The 20425-nt window shown below is 65.9% G+C and overlaps 1 protein-coding gene across 1 annotated transcript; it reads right to left on the bottom strand.

Moving 5' to 3' along the window:
• Positions 1-2151: 2151 nt before the first annotated feature.
• Positions 2152-19994, bottom strand: ADSS1 (adenylosuccinate synthase 1). Its single transcript, XM_047864410.1, has 13 exons — positions 19617-19994; positions 11934-12036; positions 9671-9733; positions 8894-8944; positions 8512-8578; positions 7646-7753; positions 7463-7544; positions 6577-6703; positions 5849-6003; positions 4711-4835; positions 3824-3921; positions 2572-2721; positions 2152-2490 (listed from the first exon to the last, which is right to left on the bottom strand). Exons 1-13 carry the CDS (start codon positions 19809-19811, stop codon positions 2438-2440), a joined length of 1377 nt encoding a protein of 458 aa, XP_047720366.1. The 5' UTR covers positions 19812-19994; the 3' UTR covers positions 2152-2437.
• Between the last annotated feature and the right edge of the window lie 431 nt (positions 19995-20425).

Here is a 20425-nt window from a genome sequence, read left to right as displayed (position 1 = left end):
GTTGCAGGCCTAGAACCTGACACGTGCAGACTCATTCTGCAGATGCCGGTGCATGGGTGCGTTTGTGTCGGGCTCCTCAGCATGCTGACTTTGAGACCGTCTTTGTTACTGTCGTATCCCATGTGTGGACAGGCCAGTCTGTTTACCCGTCCGCGGCCACTGGGCTGATGCCAGGTTTGGGCTGTGACAAAGGTGGCTTCTCTGGATATCCTTCTGCAAGTCTTTTTCTAAACATTCTTCATTTATTGTGGTCAGCAGGGATGGAATGGCTAGGTGGCAGGTTAGAGAGTCGGCAGCTTTTCAAAGTGCTTGGAAGAGCACATCAGTCATGATCAGTTACCGATTGGTCTTTTACTCCCGTATCGAGCTGAGGCCACTGTGAGCCCCCCCCCCCCACTCTGGGGCTGTGTTATTGGTGCAAAGTAGAGCACCTTATAATTACTCAGGCCCTCAAAACACCTGATGCTGGAAAAAGGGGGCTGTGAGTACCAACCCATCCCTCAGAGCCTCCTGCCCCTGGGCCGTGAGAGTGAGGAAGTCAGTGCCAGGGAAGGACCACTGCCCCTGGAAGTTGGTCTTTTCAGCCTGTAAAACTCCACAGACACCCGAGGACATTGCCTGAGGCTGCCTCTTTGAGATTTTGGCCAGAGATGGAAGAAAACCAACAACGGCTTGTGTCCAAGAGAAGGATTTAGCAGCCACTACAAGACGGAGATGTGGAAACATTTTTGCAGCTAATATAAATTGCTGGTTAACCTTCCGCAGCCAGGCTTGGAGCTTTTCGTGTAGAATGAAATGATTTCTCTTTCTTCCGAAAAACGTCTACTCCGCTTGACTGACAAGGGCATGCATTTCTCTGTTGCGGCAAAATGCTGCCGGACGGTCACCTCACACGGAGAAGCGTGCTCCCAGGGGTCAGGGAGGAGTGTGGGGACCAGCGTGGCTGAGAGGGTGGCTCCACTTCCCCAAAGAACCCACCCCTGCCTCTGGGCTCTTTGGTCCTTCTCGCTGCATCATGGAAGGAGATGATTCTCAGGAAACTCAAAGAGCAGTTTCTGCTGTGTTCCTCACCTCTGCCTTCAAGCGGCTGTGCCGCTTGGGGACTGGAGGCCCAGGGAAGCTGGTCGGAACCCGTTTTCCTGGCTTGCTTTCAGATCACTGGACACCGTTCTGGGCACCGTGTGGAGCGGTCTGCGAGCGTGCCTGAAACCGCAGGAGTCTCAGAACGGCGCACTGAAGATGCCGCCACACGGTTAGCATCTCTGAGGGGTGAGCCAGCCACACTGCAGCCCGCGGCCCCTTCCTGGACCGGTGTGGTCCCTGGGAAGCAAGCACCATGGCCACTTGGCCCATTTCGGTGAGCCCAGATGACAGTGGCAGTGTGGCAGAGCCAGGATTTGACCCCGACCGATGATGGGTCTCCCCACTGAATTCCTTCTCTCCAAAGTGATATTGAAAGGGCGGTTATTTTTCTGAATTTACCCCCAATTCTGGAGAGTTGTTTGAGGATGCTACTCAGCCTCCAATGGAGACCACAGTGAGCTGGTTCCAGCTCTGGCCAGTGAGGAAGTGACTTACTCGGGGTGCCTGGGCAGCGCAGTCAGTTAAGCGTCTGACTCTTGATTTCGGCTCAGGTCGCGATCTCACGGTCTGTGGAATCGAGCCCCATGTCGGGCTCTGTGCTGACAGTGTGGAACCTGCCTGGGATTCTCTCTCTTTCTCTGCCCCTCCCCTGGTCACTCGCGCTGTCTCAAAACAAATCAACTTAAAAAGCGACTTATTCCACTGACATTTCGAGGGACGGGGGCAGGTGGTTGCAAGTGACGTGAAGAGGGGCCTGCTGGTGGCCTCCCTCCGCCCGGGCAGGGAGGGCTCCCAGACCAAGGGGATGCTCCTTTAACTGCCCCCGTTAGCGAAACATCAAACAGCTGCAGGCTCTCCTACACGGGCTCCCTCCCGTTTGCCGTCTAAGCAAGCAAACGGCTTGGCTTCATGACACCGGAGACCTGCGGCAACCCCCCCCCCACACTGTCGTCACAGCAAAGCATTAGCAGCACCTTTTAGAGTTTGAAAGTCAAAACGAAGAGACGGAACGAGACACGTACCGACCACTACCATGCAGTGGCTACTAGATTTGTTTATTGCTGAGCTCCAACCGGCCATACAGCCATGTGACAATTAACGTGCCATAAAAGTTCCCTGTTTTGAGTACTTGGGCTCATTTTAAATAGCAGGATTTAAAAACAACAACAACTGTCCACAGCCCTGGCTGTCAGATGTTTGAGTCACTGTAGACATCAGTGGTTGAGCTGAAGGCTTGGAGAGAAATACAAAAGTACAGAAAATAGTTTCCCTATCTCTTAGTTTGCGGCGCTGCTTTTGTGGCTGATGATGCCGGAGGGGGCGCTGCGGCCCCCCCGGGGTCAGCGCTGCTTGTCTAAAACAGCTGGATCATGGAATCTCTTGATTTGCCGACACCAACCCATTTCACTGAAAGGGAAAAGGGTCACTCAGCCCCAGGGTTTTGGGGCAGGGAGAGGGCGGGGTGGTGGCCGGGGCTCGGGCACCCACCTGCCACTCCGACGTGATTCTCCACGAACCGGATGTAGTTCTGGGCCTGCGGGGGGAGGTCCTCCCACTTCCTGGCGCCCGTGGTGTCCGCCTTCCACCCAGGCAGTGTTTCGTATTCGACCTCGACCTTCTGCAGTATCTCCTGGTTAGCTGGGGAAACAAAGGGTAGGGGCTGACCCGTGTCCCGAAGATGCTGGCGTCTCAGGCTGCCCATTCAGGGGCCTGCTTGCCGTGGGGCTGAGCAGTGAGGAAGGCAGGCAGCCCTGTTTGTTCTCAGAGTTGCAGGGTGGTTTTAGGACACTGGCTGTAACCCTTCCAGACCAGGGGGGACACATCCACCCAGACGTGGGTTTGCTAAGTGCTCTGACAGAACATACAGCGATGACTCAGCTAAGGAACTTCACGGACCCCACTCGGAAATTCTAAGGGTCCTGAAGCATGAAGAGTTCCTGAAAAACTCTGTGTCCCGTTCCCAGGGCGAGGGCCCCGCTCTAGCTGTGTGGTTCCTGGCATGTGGCTCACGGTACATGCCGACCACCCCTTATTGACGGAAGGTGCTGGAACAAGCCGTCTACTGCAAGGGTCCTCATTCACATGCTCCCCTGGGCCCTGGATCCCTGGACTCACACCACCCTCCCTCTGTGCCCTCTCAAAGGTCGGGGACCAGTAGGGCCAGGGCACACAGGCCGAGAGGACACACGCAGCCCCCGCAGCCAAGCGGCACTGGTGGGTGGCGGGTCTGCGTGCGCGCACAGGCGAGGGAGGGCCGCTCCCCCCACCCCCAGCTGAAGGCAGGAAGTCGCTGGCAGGGGCGCGTCCAGGTGCGTAAGTAACAGATCCAAGAAAACATGAGCCTTTGTGCTTTTTAAAAGATTTTTAAAAGAAAGGATGCACGGAAGCAGAAACCCATCAGGTGTTAAATGGTCTGGCCGAAAACCGTGTTTTCCTGGGTAGAAGAGTCCGCTTTGTGCTTGCACAGAGCTGGCCACACCGGCCGCTCGGGAGCTTCCAGTGCTCCCGGGAGCTGGGCTTCGGCAGCCAGTGCCTCAGTGTCCCCGGGGGCTGGGGCCAGCGGGGTTGGCTCCCACCTGTCAACCCTGTCCTGGGGCCAGGCCTCCCCAGGGGTGAGAACCTGTGACTGGCAGCCGCCGCCCAGGACTGGCCGGCTCCGGAGACAGGTGCTCACTCTGCACGTGTGACGTGCAGACCCTCCCCTGCTCCAGCCTCTTCCCGCCTCGGATCTTTCCGGTACCTGGGAAATAGGGGATCCTCTTCCCGTTCAGCTTGTACGAGACACCGACTTTGACCTCGTCCAGGGCATCCAGGATGTCCAGCTTTGTTAAGGCCAGCCTGTCCAAAAGCCAACAGACCGAGGCACGCTGGAGAAGCCGTTCCGTTCGTCCGTGCCCCTTGCTTCTCTACAAAGATGAGGTGGTCCCAGGAAAACGCAGTGCAGACAGGCTAGGGAGTGGGGCTTGTGCCCGTCCTCGCTCTGCTCACCTCGAGGGCCCCCCCCCGGGACCCCGTTCTGGCGGCTCTTGCCCTATTTGCCCTCCGTCATGGCTCCGCCTAAGTGCTCCTCTGCGGGCAGCTGCCCCGTGACCCCAGGGACTGGCGGCCTCCCCGGGTGCCAGCTCTTTCCGGCACGGGCCCTGGGCCCCGGGCTCCATCCTGTTTCCTCCATGTTTCCCTCCTCCCTCCCTCACGGACCGGGCCGAGAAGGCTTGCGGGTGGGTCTCCCCGTGCTTGTGAGTCCGTGGTGGCCTCTGTGCCCGGCGCGGACACCCTGTCTTCCACGCTTCTGTGTCTCAGCCCCTCGGCGCTCAGAGCGCAGCCGCTTTGGCACTAGGTCCTAGTTGGGGACGGTGGCCCCCTCCCACGGCCCGACCCAAACCTACAGACCTAACGGAGGTGCTGACTCGAGTCCAGCCAGGCCCAGGCCGGCCCCCACTGTGCCCGTGAGGACGGCCGCGTGTGCCCCCGTGCGTTGGCGTAACCTGCCGCGCACATGCTCAGCTGGCTCTGACGTGCGGGGGGGGGGGGGGCTCCCAGGGGGGGCCTCCCTGTCACCCCCACTGCGGCCTCGCCGTGGGGAAGGGGAGACCCTGTGGCAACAAACAGGCGGGAAGGGCTGCTCACGCGGTAAAGCCGTTGACCATGTGCGCGTATCGCAGAATCATCAGGTCCAACCAGCCACAGCGCCTCTTCCTGCCCGTGGTCACCCCCCACTCGTGGCCACGGCTCTGTAGCAGGTCCCCGATTTCCTGCGTGAGAACAGAGCGGGTCCACGGCACCACTCAAGGGAGCCCGCGCTTGGCTGCCTCTGTGCTCAACACCTCTCTCTGCTGCCGCCTCCTCCCCTCTTCTCCCCTCCTCTTCTTCCTTCTCCCTCCTCCTCTCCCTCTCCTCCCTCTCCTCTCCCTCTTCCTCTCTCTCTCTTCCCTCTCCCTCCTTCTCTTTCCCTTCTCCTTCCCCTCCCTCCTCCCTCCTCCTTCCTCTCCCTCCTCTCTCCCCTCCTCTCCCTCCTCCTCTCCCATCTCTCTCCCTCCTCTTCTTCCTCTCCTCCCCCCCTCCTCCTCTCTCCCTCCTCCCCTCCCTCTTCCCTCAGGGGAATGCTTGAAATCACACCCCCTGACAAACCCTTCCTCACACCTGGCTTCTCACATCCCCGGCAGGTGTGTCTGCAGCTAAGGCTCCCCTGATCGGGCCTTGCCGACCAGTGGGGTTGTGTTCTCAATGCCTCCCGAACACGCGGGTGGGGAGCAGGGCAGCCTCTTGTCCCCACCGACGGCCCGCGAGGACAGAGGGGGAGCTGGCCCTGTAGCTTTGCGCCAGGGGCGAGGTTTATTTCTGGGCAAGATCCCCATCCCTGTCCCTGCTCCCCCTGCCCCGTGAGAGCCCTGGCTACTCCTGGACGTGGCACCCTTCCCTCCCGACGCCGGTCTTCACACGCACCTGCTCGGAACAAGAGCCTGTGCCCTCACTGCCAAGGGCACAGGGCCATGCTGAGAAAAGGCCAGTGTTTTCCTGACGGTCCCTGAGCTGCACCACACGGGGCGCCCTGAGGGGGGCTGAGGCCCCCCGCGCGCTTGCAGTGTGTCCCTGGGACACGGTCGGCTTGAGCTTCCGCGGTGCGAGGCCGCTGTAGCAACCTTCTGTGTGCTCGTCTCTGCCTGCCTCTGCCCTTGCCCTGCGCGTCCCTGCCCGCCCCGCCGCTGAGCGCCCCGCACCGCCTCTGTGTCCCCCTGCTGAGGCCCCGCGGGGGCTGGGGACTCACGTTGATCTGCTCGGTGGGGAAGGCGCCGATGCCCACGCGTGTGGTGTAGGCCTTCACCACGCCATAGACCTCGCCTATGTTCTGTGGCGGGATGCCCAGGCCCGTGCACACGCCGCCCACGGTGCAGTTGGATGATGTCACAAAAGGGTAGGTCCCTGCAAGACAGAACCGGACGGGGGGGTGTCCACCGCCCCTGCAGATCACCCCGGCCCGGGGCTGCCTCTTGGCAGAGGACAGCGGGGGGTTCAGCCTCCCCTAAGTCCCCTTGGTGGGGTCTCCAGGGCCGGTGGTCTCAGGGACCAACCTGGGGGAGCTGCCTGCAAGGGCACTGTGAGTCAGGCCGCTGTGGCTCAAGTAGGAGTCTGGGGGTGAACAGAGGAAGAAGGCTGCTCCCAGCTTGGATGGTGGGGGCCTCCCCTGCTGTACCAGGCGGCCTCGGCTCTGGTGCGGCCACGGGGTCGGGACAGGATGTACAGGGGGCCCACACAGCCGGAAGCACCGGCTGTACCCAGCCTTGCGGGGAGCCCTGGGCCCAGCTCCGGACACTCTCCCTTCCTTCTAGATCGTCTCTCCCTCTTCCCCCCTCCCCGCTGAAGCAGGAAGACTGGGGCGGGGGGTGCAGCATGATCATCCTCAAGGGGAGCCCCGCCCCATCCCGTCAGTGGCCAACCTGGTCCCCAGCAGGCACGAAAGGAGGTCCGCTGGGAGCAGCTGGGCTGGGGACCTACCGAAATCAATGTCAAGGAGGGCTGCGTTGGCACCTTCCACGAGGATCTTTTTGGGGGTGCCGTGGAGTGCCTCGTACATAAAGTAGACGCCGTCTCGGACCATGGGTCGGATCCGCTCAGCAAAGCCCTGTGGGGGGAGGCAGAGGGAGGCTGCAGGGGGCCAGGCCACGTCCGTCCAGCTCCAGCCCCGCCTGACAGCCCGATCCTTCCAGTACATTCCTTTCCCGCGAGGGTCCTGACCTGCCAACCTGTCCCTAGACCTGGAACAGCCCCTGGGCCCACCTGAATCTTATCTGCGACTCTCACGAGCCTCTTCCTGCTGTCATGGGCTGAACTGTGTCCCCCCAGTTAATCTGTCCGAGTCCTGGCCCCCGGCCCCTCGGAATGTGACTGCGTTTGCAAACAGGCCTCTAAAGAGGAGATTACGTTGAGGTCACTGTGGTGGGCCCTAATCCAACGTGACTGGCATCCTCATCGGTTTGTCCCTGTCCTCATTCACAGCCTCCAGCAAGGACTGGAAGGAGCCAAGATCCCAGCCTTGGAAAATTCTGGAAGGGCTCTGTGCTCCCCTCATCCTGTCCCTGACCCCATGCTGCCCCTCTGTGAGTCAGCAAGGCCCCCTATACCTCATGCCCCAAATAGGACGGGGACAGCCTCTTTCTCCAGTGCATCCTGGGAAACTTGCCCTGTGGGAACGCGAGGGGCCCAAGCATCCCCTGGCCTCCCGAGGGGACCCTCCTGACCTGGCTGGCCCGAGGTCCCTAAGAAGGCCAGCCGCCCCATAAGAATGCCCTGTGACAGCGTGCCCTGCGAGCGTTCCGTGAACGTCGGACAGGGCGTCGCGCCTCTGGCAGGCTGCCCGCCGTGCCAGGGGTCCCTGCTCTACCTTGAGCCTTTTGAGTTGACCTTCGACATCCACTTCCAGGGTGGGGAACATGGACCGGTGCTGGTGAGCCAGGTTCTTGAATCTGCAGGGGTGACAGTGACTGCGACCCCTCGCCCCGCCTGGGTGTCCGCGCCCCTCCTCACTAGCCACGGTCCCCCCCTTGGGCTGCGGACGGCTGGGTACCTGGCGGAAAATTCATCAAAGTCCGACAGCAGGTCACAGATGCGGAGGCCCGTGCGGGCCGCTTTGGAAGAGTAGGCAGGTCCGATCCCCTTCCTGGTGGTGCCGATACTGGAAGATGGGGTGGCCGTGAACACAGGGAGCCCGGCCCCGCAGCCTGCTGGGGGCCCAGGAGAAGCCCCGACGCTCAGGGCCCCGGGCCGGCACCCCTAGACCCCAGTTCGCACCCCTACAAAAAGGGTAGAGCTGGGAGGGGCGCTTCCCAGCAGTAGCACCTGGAGTCTGGGGCGGCCTCTCCAGGATGGGGGTGGGGGGAGGGGCTGGGGCCCTGGAAGGTGGTCCTGGGCCAGCCCTAACCCTCCCCTCGTCCCAGGCCTTGGCTCTAAGACATCCTGTCTGCTTTCGGCCCCAGCTTCCCTCTTGCGGGGCACTGAGGCTGCTGCCCTGCGTGTCTGACCGGCTCGGCCGACGGGATGCTCGGCACTGCCACCTGCGGTACCTGCGTGTGAGCGCGCGCGGTAGGCGTGCGCGTACCTGCGCGCACACGTGCGGCAAGTGAGCATGCCACGTGACGAGGCAGGACGGCCACTGCCTCACCCTGTCCTGACTTTGAGAGCCCGCCGCTGGCACACTCTCGTCAGGATCTTTGGAGGCCAGGGAAACAGCCGTTGGTGCTGGTGGGGCGAGGGTTTGGGCGCCGTGGTGAAGTGGTGGCCCGTGTGTGTGTGTGTGTGTGTGTGTGTGTGTGTGTGTGTGTGTGGCGGGGCGGGGCCGGGGCACCAGCGGTCCCGGTGGCTTCCAGTGGACCTCGGCCCCCTCTCCGCACACCCCAGGGCCCCCAGACTCGAAAGCCCCCCGGAGACACTCACTTCTTCCCCTCCTGCGCCTGTCGCTGTACTTCCTGCAGCCCGTCCACCGCCTGGTGAAAGTCAAACACTGCCCGGCCAGGCCAGGGTCCCCAGGGGGGAGACAGACACAGGGTTAAGGGCCTCGCCTGCGCCAGCCCAGCCGCCCGGGACAGGTGGTCCAGTTTGAAAGGGGACATACTAGGATCTGGCCGCCGCCCGGACTCACGCGTCACCGTGAGTCCCTCGGGCCTCAGCTTCCCCACCTGTCAATGGGAACAGTGACCCCCACCCACTGCCCACTTTCAAGTTTTCGAGAAGGCCCGGTGGAGCTACGGGGCCCAGCGTCCCGGGGAGGAGGGCCGCGGCCGCGTCATCGCTCACGTGGCAGGTGGGTGGAGCTTACCCAGGTGGGCGCGGTCAGAGATGATGAGCCTTTTCTCCCAGTCCTTCAGACCTGCGGCCACGGGGCAGGCGGTCAGCCCTCAGGGGCAGCTGGCCCAGGTCCCTCCCAGGGCGAGTCCACAGAGGCCACCAGGGGTGTGCCCTCCCCTCCTGGCCTCTCTCCCCGCCGAGGGCCCCGGAACCTCCCGCCCCGCCCGGGACGCCCCCCACATCTCCCTGCGGGGCCTCCGTCCTGTCACTTCTTGCTGCTCACGGCCCAGGGTCAGGTTCCCGTTGACTCTTCTGTCTCCTGCCCTGAACTCGAGCCCTGAGGCCGAGGCACGCTTCCTCCTCGGACCCCATCGGGGTCTCAGGGCTGCGGCCTCTAGACAACCGTCACGGGGCGCAGTTGCCCAGACACCTGGCCGGTGGCCTTGCTCTAGCCCCTCTCTGCCTCCTGCCTCCGGAAACCACATCCTTGCGTGCAGGCGTGGCGGGCCCAGCGCTCCCCAGTCCTGGCTGGGGGGCTCCAGCCAACTCCAGGTCCCAGGGCCCCTCCCTGACTTCCTGGATGTGACGCTCCAGAGCCACCTGTCCCCCGTGTCGTGAAAGCGCCTTACAAACACTGGGGCCCACAGCCAATTTGGGGCTTTAGGCCGCCCTGCTCTGTGCGTCCTGCAGCGAAGTCCGGCTTTCTGCAGGGGCAAGGTCAGCAGGAGGCGGGTGGGGGCCCGGCCGAGTCGGGGAGCCCCCCACCCCAGAGCCGGGCCAGGGTGAGCGCGTGGGGACGCGGACCCACCTTTCTTCTCATTCTTTTCTGCTTCTTCAAACAAGCCGGGTAAGTGGACGACCACCCCATTGCCTGCAACACACGACAGGAGACTGGATTGAATGGCAGACCCTGGCGAATTCGGCGAGAGCGTCATCAAGCGTGCGCGCTCACGGCAAGTGCGGTGAGAGCGTCATCAAGCGTGCGCGCTCACGCTCCCAGCAGCCGTGTTCGCGAAGCCGGGCCCTGGACGCGGTGAGCGGGAAGCAGACTGGGCTCTGGCCGCGCTGGGAGCCTGCGCAGCCCTGCAAAGGGAGGACGTTCGGACCTGCTACAGCACGCGGACCGCGGGGACACGACGCCGAGTGCAACAGCCCAGTCCCCAAAGGACCCACACTGTGGCCACTCACACGAGGTCCCCAGAGGAGTCAGATTCGCAGAGACAAAAAGTAAAAGGGGGTGCCAGGGGCTGGGGGTGAATGTTTAATGGGGACAGAGCCTCAGGCTGGGAAGATGGAAAGTTCTGGAAACGGACCAAGGCGGTGGGTGTGCTACAGTGTACACGCGCTTCGTGTGCTGAGCCCTGTGCCTGAAGGTGGCCAAGAGGGGAAGCTTACGTTCTACGTATTTATCACGGTAGAGACGACAGGGCCCGAATAAGACAAAAGCCAGCACGGAGCGTTTACAGGGCCGGACAGCGTTTGGTGGTCGCTGCGGCGGGGGCAGGGCTCCAGCCAGGGGCGTGAGGGAGCCTCTTGGAGTGATGACAGTGGCCTAGGGCTGAGTTGTGGTGGCGGCTGCGCGATTGTGGCGAATTTCACAGCACGTAAATTACACTTCAGTAAAGCTGCTACGGTTGATTTGAGCACCGGAAAAGCGGGAGAAATGCAGCCCCAGCCGTGCCCGGACCCGACTGGGGCCTCCGGGGAGCCGAGCCGTCCCTAGCCATACGACGCTGGAGTGGGATCCACATACATGCTTTACACGAGCAGGGACCGAGGCCCAGAGTAGGAAGGTGGCTGGCCCCAGGTCACATGGCGCGTTGGTGTGGGGTCCGACGTGAAACGCGAGCCCTTTCCTCTTAGACCAGAGGCAGTGGGGCTGGGGCACCTGCTGCCTTCCCATGAGGAACCCCTCCTGGCCCGGTCCCCGCCAGGGCTGGCGGGCGGTGGCACAGGCTCGGCCAAGGGAGACGAGACACAGGTCCAGATGGGAGTGGCTCCGAGACTATGCGGTCCGTGCCCAGTACAAAAGGTCACCTAAATGCCACGGCGTCCTGAGATGACCACGTGGCAGGGGCCCAGGCAATGTCGCAAGCTGAGGGGCAGCTGCGTGAGCTCTGGCACGTTCTGCCCCTGCCCAAGCACGCCGGTGGCTGGGCTGAGCCCTGCCGTGCTGCCCGGTGACCACCCAGCCTGGGCTCCGGCTGCTGGCCCCCCGCCCGCCTCAGCTCCTCAGCGGCAAGCAGAGCTCCTCCGATGAAGCAGTGCCTCCTTGGCCTTGCTTCCCGCCAAGTGGGGCCCGGGGCCTGGTTGCAGCAGGGCCTCAGCCTGCGGGTTGTCCCCGGGCTGTCCTCGGCCCCTGCAGGGCACCCGAGTCTGCACTCCTGCAGCCCTCTCCTCTGCCCAGCCTCGCCTGACCACACACGGCCCCTCAGCCCACACGTTCCTTCTTTTCCCCGACACTGTGCCCTCGCTGGGCTCACACGCAGCTGCAGACTTCACTTCCCAACCGGGGAGGGGCGGATACGTCACCAGTGAGGTCCTGCTAAGTCGTGGAAGGAGCCAGAGGAAAAGTCCCGGACACCGTGGGAGGGCGTCCTGGGGGCCTGGCCCGGGCAGGGGGGGGCTCAGGCTAAGAGCTGAGGGCAGGACAGGCAGTCCAGCCCAGTGGCCGGGAGGGAGGGGAGAGAAAGAGAGGCAGACAGAGACAAAGAGACACAGAGCGGGAGACCCCACAGTCCCGGAAGGGCCGCGAAGGTCCTGGCCCTGAGGGCGAGCCGTGCTGTGGGGAGCGGGTGGTGAGGAGGCTGGGCCTCCACGAACGCACACACACGCTTGCCTGCACACGTGCACATCCCCATCCACACGGCACACTTGCTCGCACGCACACACGTGCAGGCGGGCAGACGCTCACGTTCACGCCCGCAGTCGCAAACGTGCCGGTCCCTGCGGCCCGGACGGGCCTCCCGCCGCCCCCTCTCCGTCTGGCCCAGCCCCACGTGGCACCCCGGGCCCATCTTGCCGGCACACTCGGGACCCCAGGCTGGCGGCTGGGCACGGCGGACACTCACCGATGAAGGACACGGCCTTGGTGTTGATGATGCCGCTGGGCAGCAGGTGGAAGTCGTACTCCCTGCCGTCCACCACCACCGTGTGGCCCGCGTTGTTTCCGCCCTGGCAACAGAGACCCGGCTGAATGTGCGGGAGCCTCAGGGCTTGGCCCTTCCCTGGGAGGGCCTGCCGGCCTCACTCTGGACCGGCTGCAGACAAGGTGCTTGGGGGCTGCCTCCCCCAGGGTGCACGGGACACCCTCCACACTTGGACTTGGGGACTCTGGTGTGGCGGGTGGCTCTGATCCGGGTCTGGGGTGCATCGGGTGGGTGACCCACTCCTCGCATGAGGTGCGGGGGCCTGGCCGGGGGACTGGGTTGGAGAGGGGCTGGCCCAGCCGGTCCCCCAGCCCCCCAGGACCCCCCTCGTGGGCAGGCCCCTAGGAGGCTGGCTTGGCAGAGGTCGCCCAGAGGCGCTTATAACTCCGCCCCACCTGTGACCCTCTCTGGGGGTCCCTCCTCTGATGCGGGAATGAGGGGCCAACCCTCCCAGGAAGCGCAAACCCGGACAGGCCCCCACAGCTCGAGCTCTGCGGTGGTGGACCCTGGCGCCCACCTCTGGGGCTGGGTGAGGCACAGGTGCAGTCATTGGTCGTCGGGGCCAGCGCTCCCACCCCCTTAGCAGGGGCCCCTCCCTTCCCGCCCTTTCGGCCTGTGCCTGAAAAGGAAAAAGCAATTCCGAGGCCAGCCCTGTTCTGGGGACACCCAGGTGACGGCGGGCTCGGACTGGCTGGGGTGGGTGGCCAAGCCGGGGGAGGCCAAGCCCCAGGAGGGAGGCCCAGCCTCCCGTTCCCACCAGCAGAGGGTGCTGTGGGCACCCCAGCGGCCCCTGGGGCCGGAAGCCTGCTGGCTGGTGCCCCGCCTCGCCCACCTTCCTGCCCTAATCTCCGCCGAAACACAGCCTTATCCATCGGGCCTCTGCCTGCCGGCCCACTGTGCTCCAGCCTTGCGAAGGGGGGCCGGGGGCCATGGTCTTGCCCGCCCCAGGCAGGTCTGGATGCCAGCAGCCTCCTCCCCCCACCTGCCTACCAGGAGTACCTGCTCCTTCCAGTCCCTCCACACACAGCCCAGGGTGGGGGGTGGGGGGGCATGGCCGGGAGCCTGGGGGCAGCGAGGGGCAGACACGGGAGACCCCCCAGGCCGGAAGTTTTCCCTCCTGCGCCTCCCATCATGCATCAGTGCCCTAGCGCATCTCCCGGACTCCCACGCGCCCTCCACCCCCACTCACCCCTGTGAGCTGTACCGACCGTCCCACACGGCCCTGCGAGAAAGCAGTTCCACGTGGGGCCCCCTCGACTCCCCAGCACCCCGCTTATTTAGTGCATGTGGACGGTCTTTCTGGGTCTGCTGCTGCCCGGACACGGTGTGGAGGACCCTCTCTAACAGACCCCTGGGGTCACCACGACCCAGGACCGGGCCGTGTCCCCAGGTGCTCTGAGGCCGGCAGGGACCGAGCTGCCCTGGGACTTGAAGGCCGGTGGCTGTGGGAACGGACCGCAGGCTCCCGGCAAATGATGGTGGAAAGGGATGGGCTGCCCCGTGGGGAGCAGACAGGAAGTGTGAAGGGGCGGTGGGGGCCTGGGAGCCCAGGGGGGGTGTCCCACGCGCAAGGGCAGGAGGACAGCACCAGGCCGTAGGGGGCTCAGGACAGACACGGTGCTGGGAGGTGACCCGGGTGGGCTGCTCCAGAGGAGCCAGGGAAGGGGCCTCAGAGGGGCCGTGGGAGGGAAGGGGGATGAAGACAGAAGATGCTGGCGGGCCGGTGGTGGGGGAGGGGAGCGGGGCAGAGGGCTCGGCCCCAGAGGCACACGCCGTCCTTGCTCTGCCCCGACCTCGGCACCTGTGTGCTGCACACGTCTACGCGCCCTGGACGTTCATGCCCCGTCACAACTGCCGCCACAGGAGGGGCGCCTGGGGGTGTGGTCTCCACTGGCAGATGGGGCCACTGAGGTCCCCAGAGAAGTGACCGCAGCAGGATCCAGGCTGGGCTGGACGCAGGCCCCACTGCCTCTCTGTAGACGCCTGCCCCCCCCCGTGGCCGCTTCCTGCCTGCCCCAGCTCCCCCCCAGACACCCCCCCGTCCCTCCCCACTCTCCCTGTACCCAGCACCAGGGTCAGCTGGCCCCAGGACACACACACACACACACACACACACACACACACACACACACAATGAGAAGCTCCTCACGCACACCCCCACCTTTGTTTGGGGTAAACACGGGTACCTAGGAACAGGCACAGGCCGTCGTGGGCCAGTGGGCGTCAGGTGACCGCTGCCAGCTGCAGGGCCCAGGCGTCAGGCCACAGTCCTCTCCCGGGGGGCAGAAGCTAGCCCCAGGAGGCCGCGCCCGGGGCCTGCTGGGCTGCAGGGAACACTTCTGAGAGCTCCAGGGGGACTGTCCCAGAGCCGCCCCGGTCTGTCCTCCCCCAGGTCACACGCAGGCTGCTGGTGAGGTCGGGGCAGGAACACCCCACCTGCCCTCCTCAGGTGGTGGCCCAGGTGCCGTCTGTAGTCCACAGACCCCGGGACGGCTGGGCCAGGGGGCCGTCGGGCTGAGAGTGCGGCCCCACACGCTCCAGCCTGGTTTGGAAAACCGCTTGGAGGGAGGAGCTTGTCCAGGGTCCAGCGAGACGGGTGAGGACGCGTGGCCGGCCTGGCCGCCTCCGTGGGGACTGCCTCTTGGGCGGCCCCTCTCGGCCTCCCTGTCCCAGGGGGCAGGTTCTGCCCTGGGTGGGGGGGGGTGAGCGAGGACCACTCCGAACCTCAGGGCGGCCGGGGTGGGGGGTGGGATTCCCAGACCTCGACTCCACTGCCTGAAGCTGGCCTCACCCTTCCTGGTGTCCCTGGGGGGCTGGCCAGTCAGGTGGGAGCTGGGCACAGAGGCAGGGCTCGGGGCGGCCTCAGGGGGCTCTGCCTGCCTCCGGGTCCTCCCTCTGCTCGAGCCTCAGGTCGGGCAGAGCTCCAGTCCCACTGCCCCCGCCCAGCCTGTCTGGTCACTCCTGGACACCCCTGCCAGCTGCCTCCCTGGAGGAAGAGATCTAAGAAAGGGGGGCTTTCTCACTCCTGGACACAGGAGCAGAACCAAGGCCACGGCTGGCCCGCTAGGGAGTCTGGCCAGATCTGACCTTCCCATCCCCGCAGGAGCCCAGCAAAGCCGGGGTCCAGGCCCAGCAGGGAGCCTCTCCACGGGGCTGCCTGGGCTTCGAGTGTGAGTGGCGGCCGTGGGCCGGACAGCGCAGACCCCTCTCCTGCCCCATCTAGAGAGCGGGCCCCGCCCCGTGTGCCCTCTGCCACCCTCCTTGGCATCTCAAGGCTGTGCAGCCCTGAGAGCCCGCTCCGGGTCCCCACCAGGCCCCCGAACCTGGGGGACAGAGAGCCCGTGGGAGCCATTTTCCTGGCGCCCTCGGCCCCTCCCTCCAGGAGGCCCCTGCTGACCCCCTGAGCTCCCCTGGGGGCCATTTCCGGGCCTGACGGACCTGCCTCTGCAGCTCCCCTGGGCAGGCAGCCGTGCCCTTTGAAGAGCAGGCCCCGGTGCCCAAGTCTGGTCTGGCGCCCGCGGGCCTTGGGAACGCTCAGGGGCGGGCTCTGCCGGATCAGAGGGACCATCTGCTGTTCAGGGATGTCACCTCCTCGGAGGCAACAGGGGTGGGGGCTGGGAGCGTACAGGGGGGCAGTGCGAAGGGGAGAGGATGCTCCTGGGACGTCACCCCCACCCCCGGCGCTGTGGCTGTTCCCTCTCCCACAGCACCCCTGCCCGGCCGCCGGTGCCTCTCCGCACCCCTCCTGGCCGCCACGGTCCACACCCACGGGGCTCCGCGTGGCCGCCCTATGGAGGGGGACTTGTCACCCACACGTGTACCGCTGCCGTCCAGCATCCGTCCCCATCCCTGCCCCCTTTCTCAAGCCCTCGGCCCCAGCACCCCGCTGACCTCTGACCTGCCAGGGCCCGACCCCTACGACCAGCTCAGCCACCACTCCTCCCGTTCTCTCTGAACCCCCAGCTACCCGGGTCCCCACGCTGCTCTGGACGGCTCGTTTGGCCACAGTGCCCCCTCAGCCCCGGTTCCCAGGGAGGCACCAGCCTGGCCGTGTGCTCTGCGATGCAGCCCCCTCCTCCCCGCCCCCGCCATCGTCAGCATTGATGGCCCCAGGCCCCTTCTCCCCAACGACGTCCCTCATTGTGTTTCTCACACAGCCTCGCCCCCATCCCTGCAGCCAGAGCCTGCCTCCCAGTCCGGCTCACTCTGGATGGGCACCGCCCCTGTCGGCCCCCAGCCCTGGTCCAAGTGCCCGACAAGTGGACAAAGGGAGGGAGTGAGCAGGGAGGTGAGCAGGGGCGGGTGGGGGTGGGGGCAGCTCCTCAGAGGCTGCGGGGCCCCTCCCGGCCGGCCCCCAGAGTGCTTTGGGTCCGCTTGGGTGTGTGTCTGGGTCCTGGGCTGCAGAGCCAGGTTTTATCAGGCTCCTGTACGACACACGGCAAGGGGCCGGCCCTCAGGGGGAGACGCTTGCGGCCACAGCCCCGCCCCTGGGGGAGAAACCCGGTTCACGCTTGCGGCCACACCCCGCCCGTGGGGGAGAAACCCGGTTCACCCTCCTGTGCGCAGCTTCACCCCGTCTCTATCTGCCTGCCGCAGGCAAGCTCCTTCACTCGTTCACTCATTCAACCCAAACAAAGAGTTGCCCTCTGCTCAGTGAGGCTCCGGGTGGGGGCTGGGAGGAGGGAGGTCCTGGGCTCCAGGTGGGTAGGCAGGCCTCACCTGCCGGGGCCACAGGGGGCTGTGTAACCTGGGGGGGGGCCCCCTCCAGAGCCGCCTCTGGGTGGTCAGTGCCATCAGAGGATGCAGACTTGCAGGGGAGGCCTGCTCCTGGAAGCAACCCCGGGCGCTCCCGGCCCCCGTCCCTGTGGAGGGCCCCGGCCAGCCTGGGGTTCGAGGTGAGGTGCCTCCTGAAACCCCCCGGGGAGAGGGGTCCCAGAGCACCAACAAGCCGCAGGGCGTGGCCCCTCAACCACTGAGGTCACCGTGTGCAGCATCAGACCTTCCACCACCGCTCGAGGCCCCCGGCCCTTCCCAGGAAGTGACTGGCTGGACTACAGTGGAAACCGAGAGACCCAGCACAGCACCCTCGCTCGTACTGAGCACGTCACACACGGAGCCCCGTTTACACCGAAGCTGGAAGGAGGGAATTTTAAATCCTGACCTTGGCGGTCCTGGGCAGGGGGCCCCACAGCCTTCTGACCAAAGTAACTTGGGAGGTGGAGGGAGGGTTGAGCGTGAGCCCCTGGCTCTGTGGGCCTGGGGCCGAGTCCAGGCTGGGGGTGAAGGAAGGACGCTGAAAGAGGGACCCCGGAGGAGGTCTGAGGAGGTGTGGGGGCTCGTAGGAGGGGCCAGCAGAGCTCACAGGGGGAACGTGCGAACTTGCATACAGAGAGCAGAGGCCCCCGGGGCTGTTGTCACTCGGTCCAGAGGGAGCCCGCCCCGCCAAGAGCAAAGGGAGGCCCTGGGGGACCCAAAGCAGCACCCCCAGACCCAGAACGCTGGGCGCGGACCAGGCACTGCGGGGGGCGGGGGGCGGGGCGTGAAAGCTGGGAGGGCACAGAGGCCGGCGCGAGGCGTCTGTTCAGCGTTCAAGTGGCACGGAAAACAGCAGCGGGAGGAAGCCAAGCCTGAGACCCCCGACAGTAAGGAAGGTCGTGGGGGGGGTCCTGGGGCGCCGACCACGGGCCCCACACGACGGGTGGGAGAGAAACAGGACAGCGGTGGGGGTGCAGGCGGCCTCAGACCACGAGGGCCGCAGAGGGCTTCCCGGCCGTGCTGAGTGCGAGACGGAGGAGACAGGCCTGCTGGCGGAGGACGGTCGGCCGAGCAGAGGCAGGGTGGCGCCAGTCAGCAGCCGCCCCGCAGGACGGCCCCGAACCCAAGTGACAGGCCAGGTGACCCTTCTGGTCACTGGGGCTGGCCGGCTTCAGCCCTTCCAGGCAGCCACCCAGACGGGACTCCTGGCCCGGCCTGCTCTGCCCACTGCACGTGCCCGCCGCCTGCTTCCCTGGGCCCCTCGCTCCCACGTGCTGCCCGGCTCCCGGGGTCATGGCTCCGTGTGGCTCTGTGCACCCGGTGGCCGTGACTTTGGGCTTCATGCGTTCGCACCCCGAGTAAGAGGCAGCCTTCCCCAGGGCAGAGGCTGGCGCCTCAGCAGGCAGCCGGACGCCAGGGCCGTCTCCACGGGTGTGTGGCACACGCGAGGGCCCACATGTGCTGCTGATTCCCATTCCTCAACTTCTCCGGGCCTCACTTTCCCGGCTTGTCAGGAGGCTGGAGGGGGGTGGGGTGAGGGCGCCGGGGCTCCTACAGGCAGAGACGCGGGTGATCTCAGTGTGAGAAGTCAGATGGGGGCCAGCCTGCTCTGCCCGTGGCTGGTCCCGTCCGGGACTCTTACTGGTGATGGACGGGAGAGGGCAGGGCCTGGCCTGCTGACCCAGGTGGCAGAGCAGGGAGGCCCCACTCCAGAACTGTTTCCAGAACGAGGAGAGCCCACAAAGGCCCCCAGTCTCTTCAGGAGGGAGATGGGCCACAGACAGACGCGTGAGGCTCACTGGGGCCAGCAGGTTACACGGAGGGCCGTGGCGCCGTGTGCCCAGGAGCGGGGGGACAGGAATGGGTTCGCTGGCCAGGCTCAGGGCACGGAGGGTGGGAGCCTCTCACGATCCCAGGAAGCACCTTCCGGGAACCCACTGCCCGGAGGGCACAGGAGTGGGCACAGAGAGCGGCTGGCGTGTGCCGAGAGCCAAGCGTTGGGCTCACCCTTTCCCCGGGGGCATGCCCCAGCCTGAGCCCTCCCGGCAGGGGCCAGGGGATAAGGCTACAGACCAGGCAGAGGAGCTCAGGGGTGTCCCCTCCCCACTCGGAGCAGCATTTCTGGGCACGGCTCCAAACCGCAGCGGAGCCAAAGCACGAAGCGTAAAGCCCACCCGTCTGTGCCCTGAGCTCTAAGTTATCCGGTCAGCAGCGTGGCTCTCGCTCTGGTACGGGGGCAGTGGCTCCGAGGGAGCGGCCCGGAGGGAGCCCATAGCTGGCAGTGGTCGCCCGGGGCCCTTGGGGACAGAGCCCGTGTCCGGCTCCCCGGTGGCGCTGCCAGCCCCTGGGTCACCCTGGCCAGCCGTCCGTGGCCCCTCCCTTTCCCCCCTTGTCTGGCCGGGACCCTCCTTGCCCCTGGTCCCTCTTCCTCCGGGTCCTGGCCCCCTGTCCTGCCCTTGCCTCTGCCTCCTCTTGGCTGATGCCCCAGGGCCACCCCGCTGGCCGGCCCTGTGCCAGACCCAGACAGGATGAGAAGGGAGGGTGTCTCAAACCAGACAGAAGCTGGGGGCGCCACCCCACCCCACCCCATCCCATGAGGATCGGGTGTCCCCAGCTCAGCACTTGTATTTATAGCTCTGCCCTGGCCCTCGGCCTTAAGGGGTGGGGCTGGGCGGGGGAGGCGGTCCCTGGGGGAGGGGGCGGGGGAGGGGAGTGTGTGCCTGTGCGAGGGTCCGGGTGTCCAGGAAGGGAAGGTATCCAGGAGGCGTGGCCAGGTCAGGGCGCGCGGGAGGAGAGGGTCCCCGGGAGCGGGGAGGAGGGGGGTGCTGGAGGGGGGGCGGGGGCCCGCACCTGGCAGCGACTGATGATGTCGGCGTCCGTGGCCAGCAGGTCCACCACCTTGCCTTTGCCCTCGTCCCCCCACTGCGCGCCCAGCACCACGGTCACCCGGGAGCCGGTGGCCGCCGCCTCCTGCTGCAGCCGTCCCCGCTTGACGCCGCCCGAGCCGGGGGGCCGGTCATTGGAGGAGGCTCGGGTTCCCGACATGCTGGTGCGGTCCTCGGCTGCGCTGGGCCACGGGAGGGCCTGGCCGCCGCACCATTAAAAGGAGCCGGCCCGGGGCAGGGGGCGGGCCGGGGGCGGGCCTGGCCGGTGCGGCGGCGCCTCTCGGTGACCTCCAGGCTGCCGGGTCCCGCCCCCCCGCCCGCCCAGCCACCACCGGGGAGCCGAGTTGGGCCGCGGACGCTTACTCATGGGGGTGGGGGCACAACGACGGCGAGAGCGCTCCGCGGTCCAGGTTTCTCCCTCGGGAAGGCGGATGGGGACGTCTGCGCTCGCGGCCCCGAGCGGGGCCTGGGGAGCCCTCCACCGGCTCCCCACCGGCCTCCGACCTCAGGGCTTTAGAGACTCTGGGGGGCCCTCTCCAGGGTGGGGTGCGGCTTGTAAAAGGGGAGCCGTGTCCTCACACCGCACCTGGGGGGGGGGGCGGGCTGCATCTTGGGGGCTTGCAGCGCACCTGCCCTGAGGTGAACCTGGGTGCCTGGACCCAAGCGCGCACTCTGGTGGCCAAAGAGAGAGCGCGCGGCTGTCCCCTCCCCCAGCACACCCACGCACACTCTCGGGGGGGGGGGGGCTTGGCGTCCAGCACGGGGCAGGCAGGC

This window comes from Prionailurus viverrinus, chromosome B3 (genome assembly GCF_022837055.1).
Source record: "Prionailurus viverrinus isolate Anna chromosome B3, UM_Priviv_1.0, whole genome shotgun sequence".
NCBI lineage: Eukaryota > Metazoa > Chordata > Mammalia > Carnivora > Felidae > Prionailurus > Prionailurus viverrinus.
This window is presented reverse-complemented; position numbering and strand designations above follow the sequence as displayed.

Excerpts from the sequence above, each read along its gene's own strand:
- ADSS1 (XM_047864410.1), bottom strand. The coding sequence starts at position 19,811 with ATGTCGGGAACCCGAGCCTCCTCCAATGACCGGCCCCCCGGCTCGGGC. Across the intron at positions 8,579-8,893 it reads CTCTGACCGCGCCCACCTGG|TGTTTGACTTTCACCAGGCG; the intron begins GTAAGCTCCACC and ends CTGGCCGGGCAG. Across the intron at positions 3,922-4,710 it reads ATGGTCAACGGCTTTACCGC|GCTGGCCTTAACAAAGCTGG; the intron begins GTGAGCAGCCCT and ends GCTTTTGGACAG.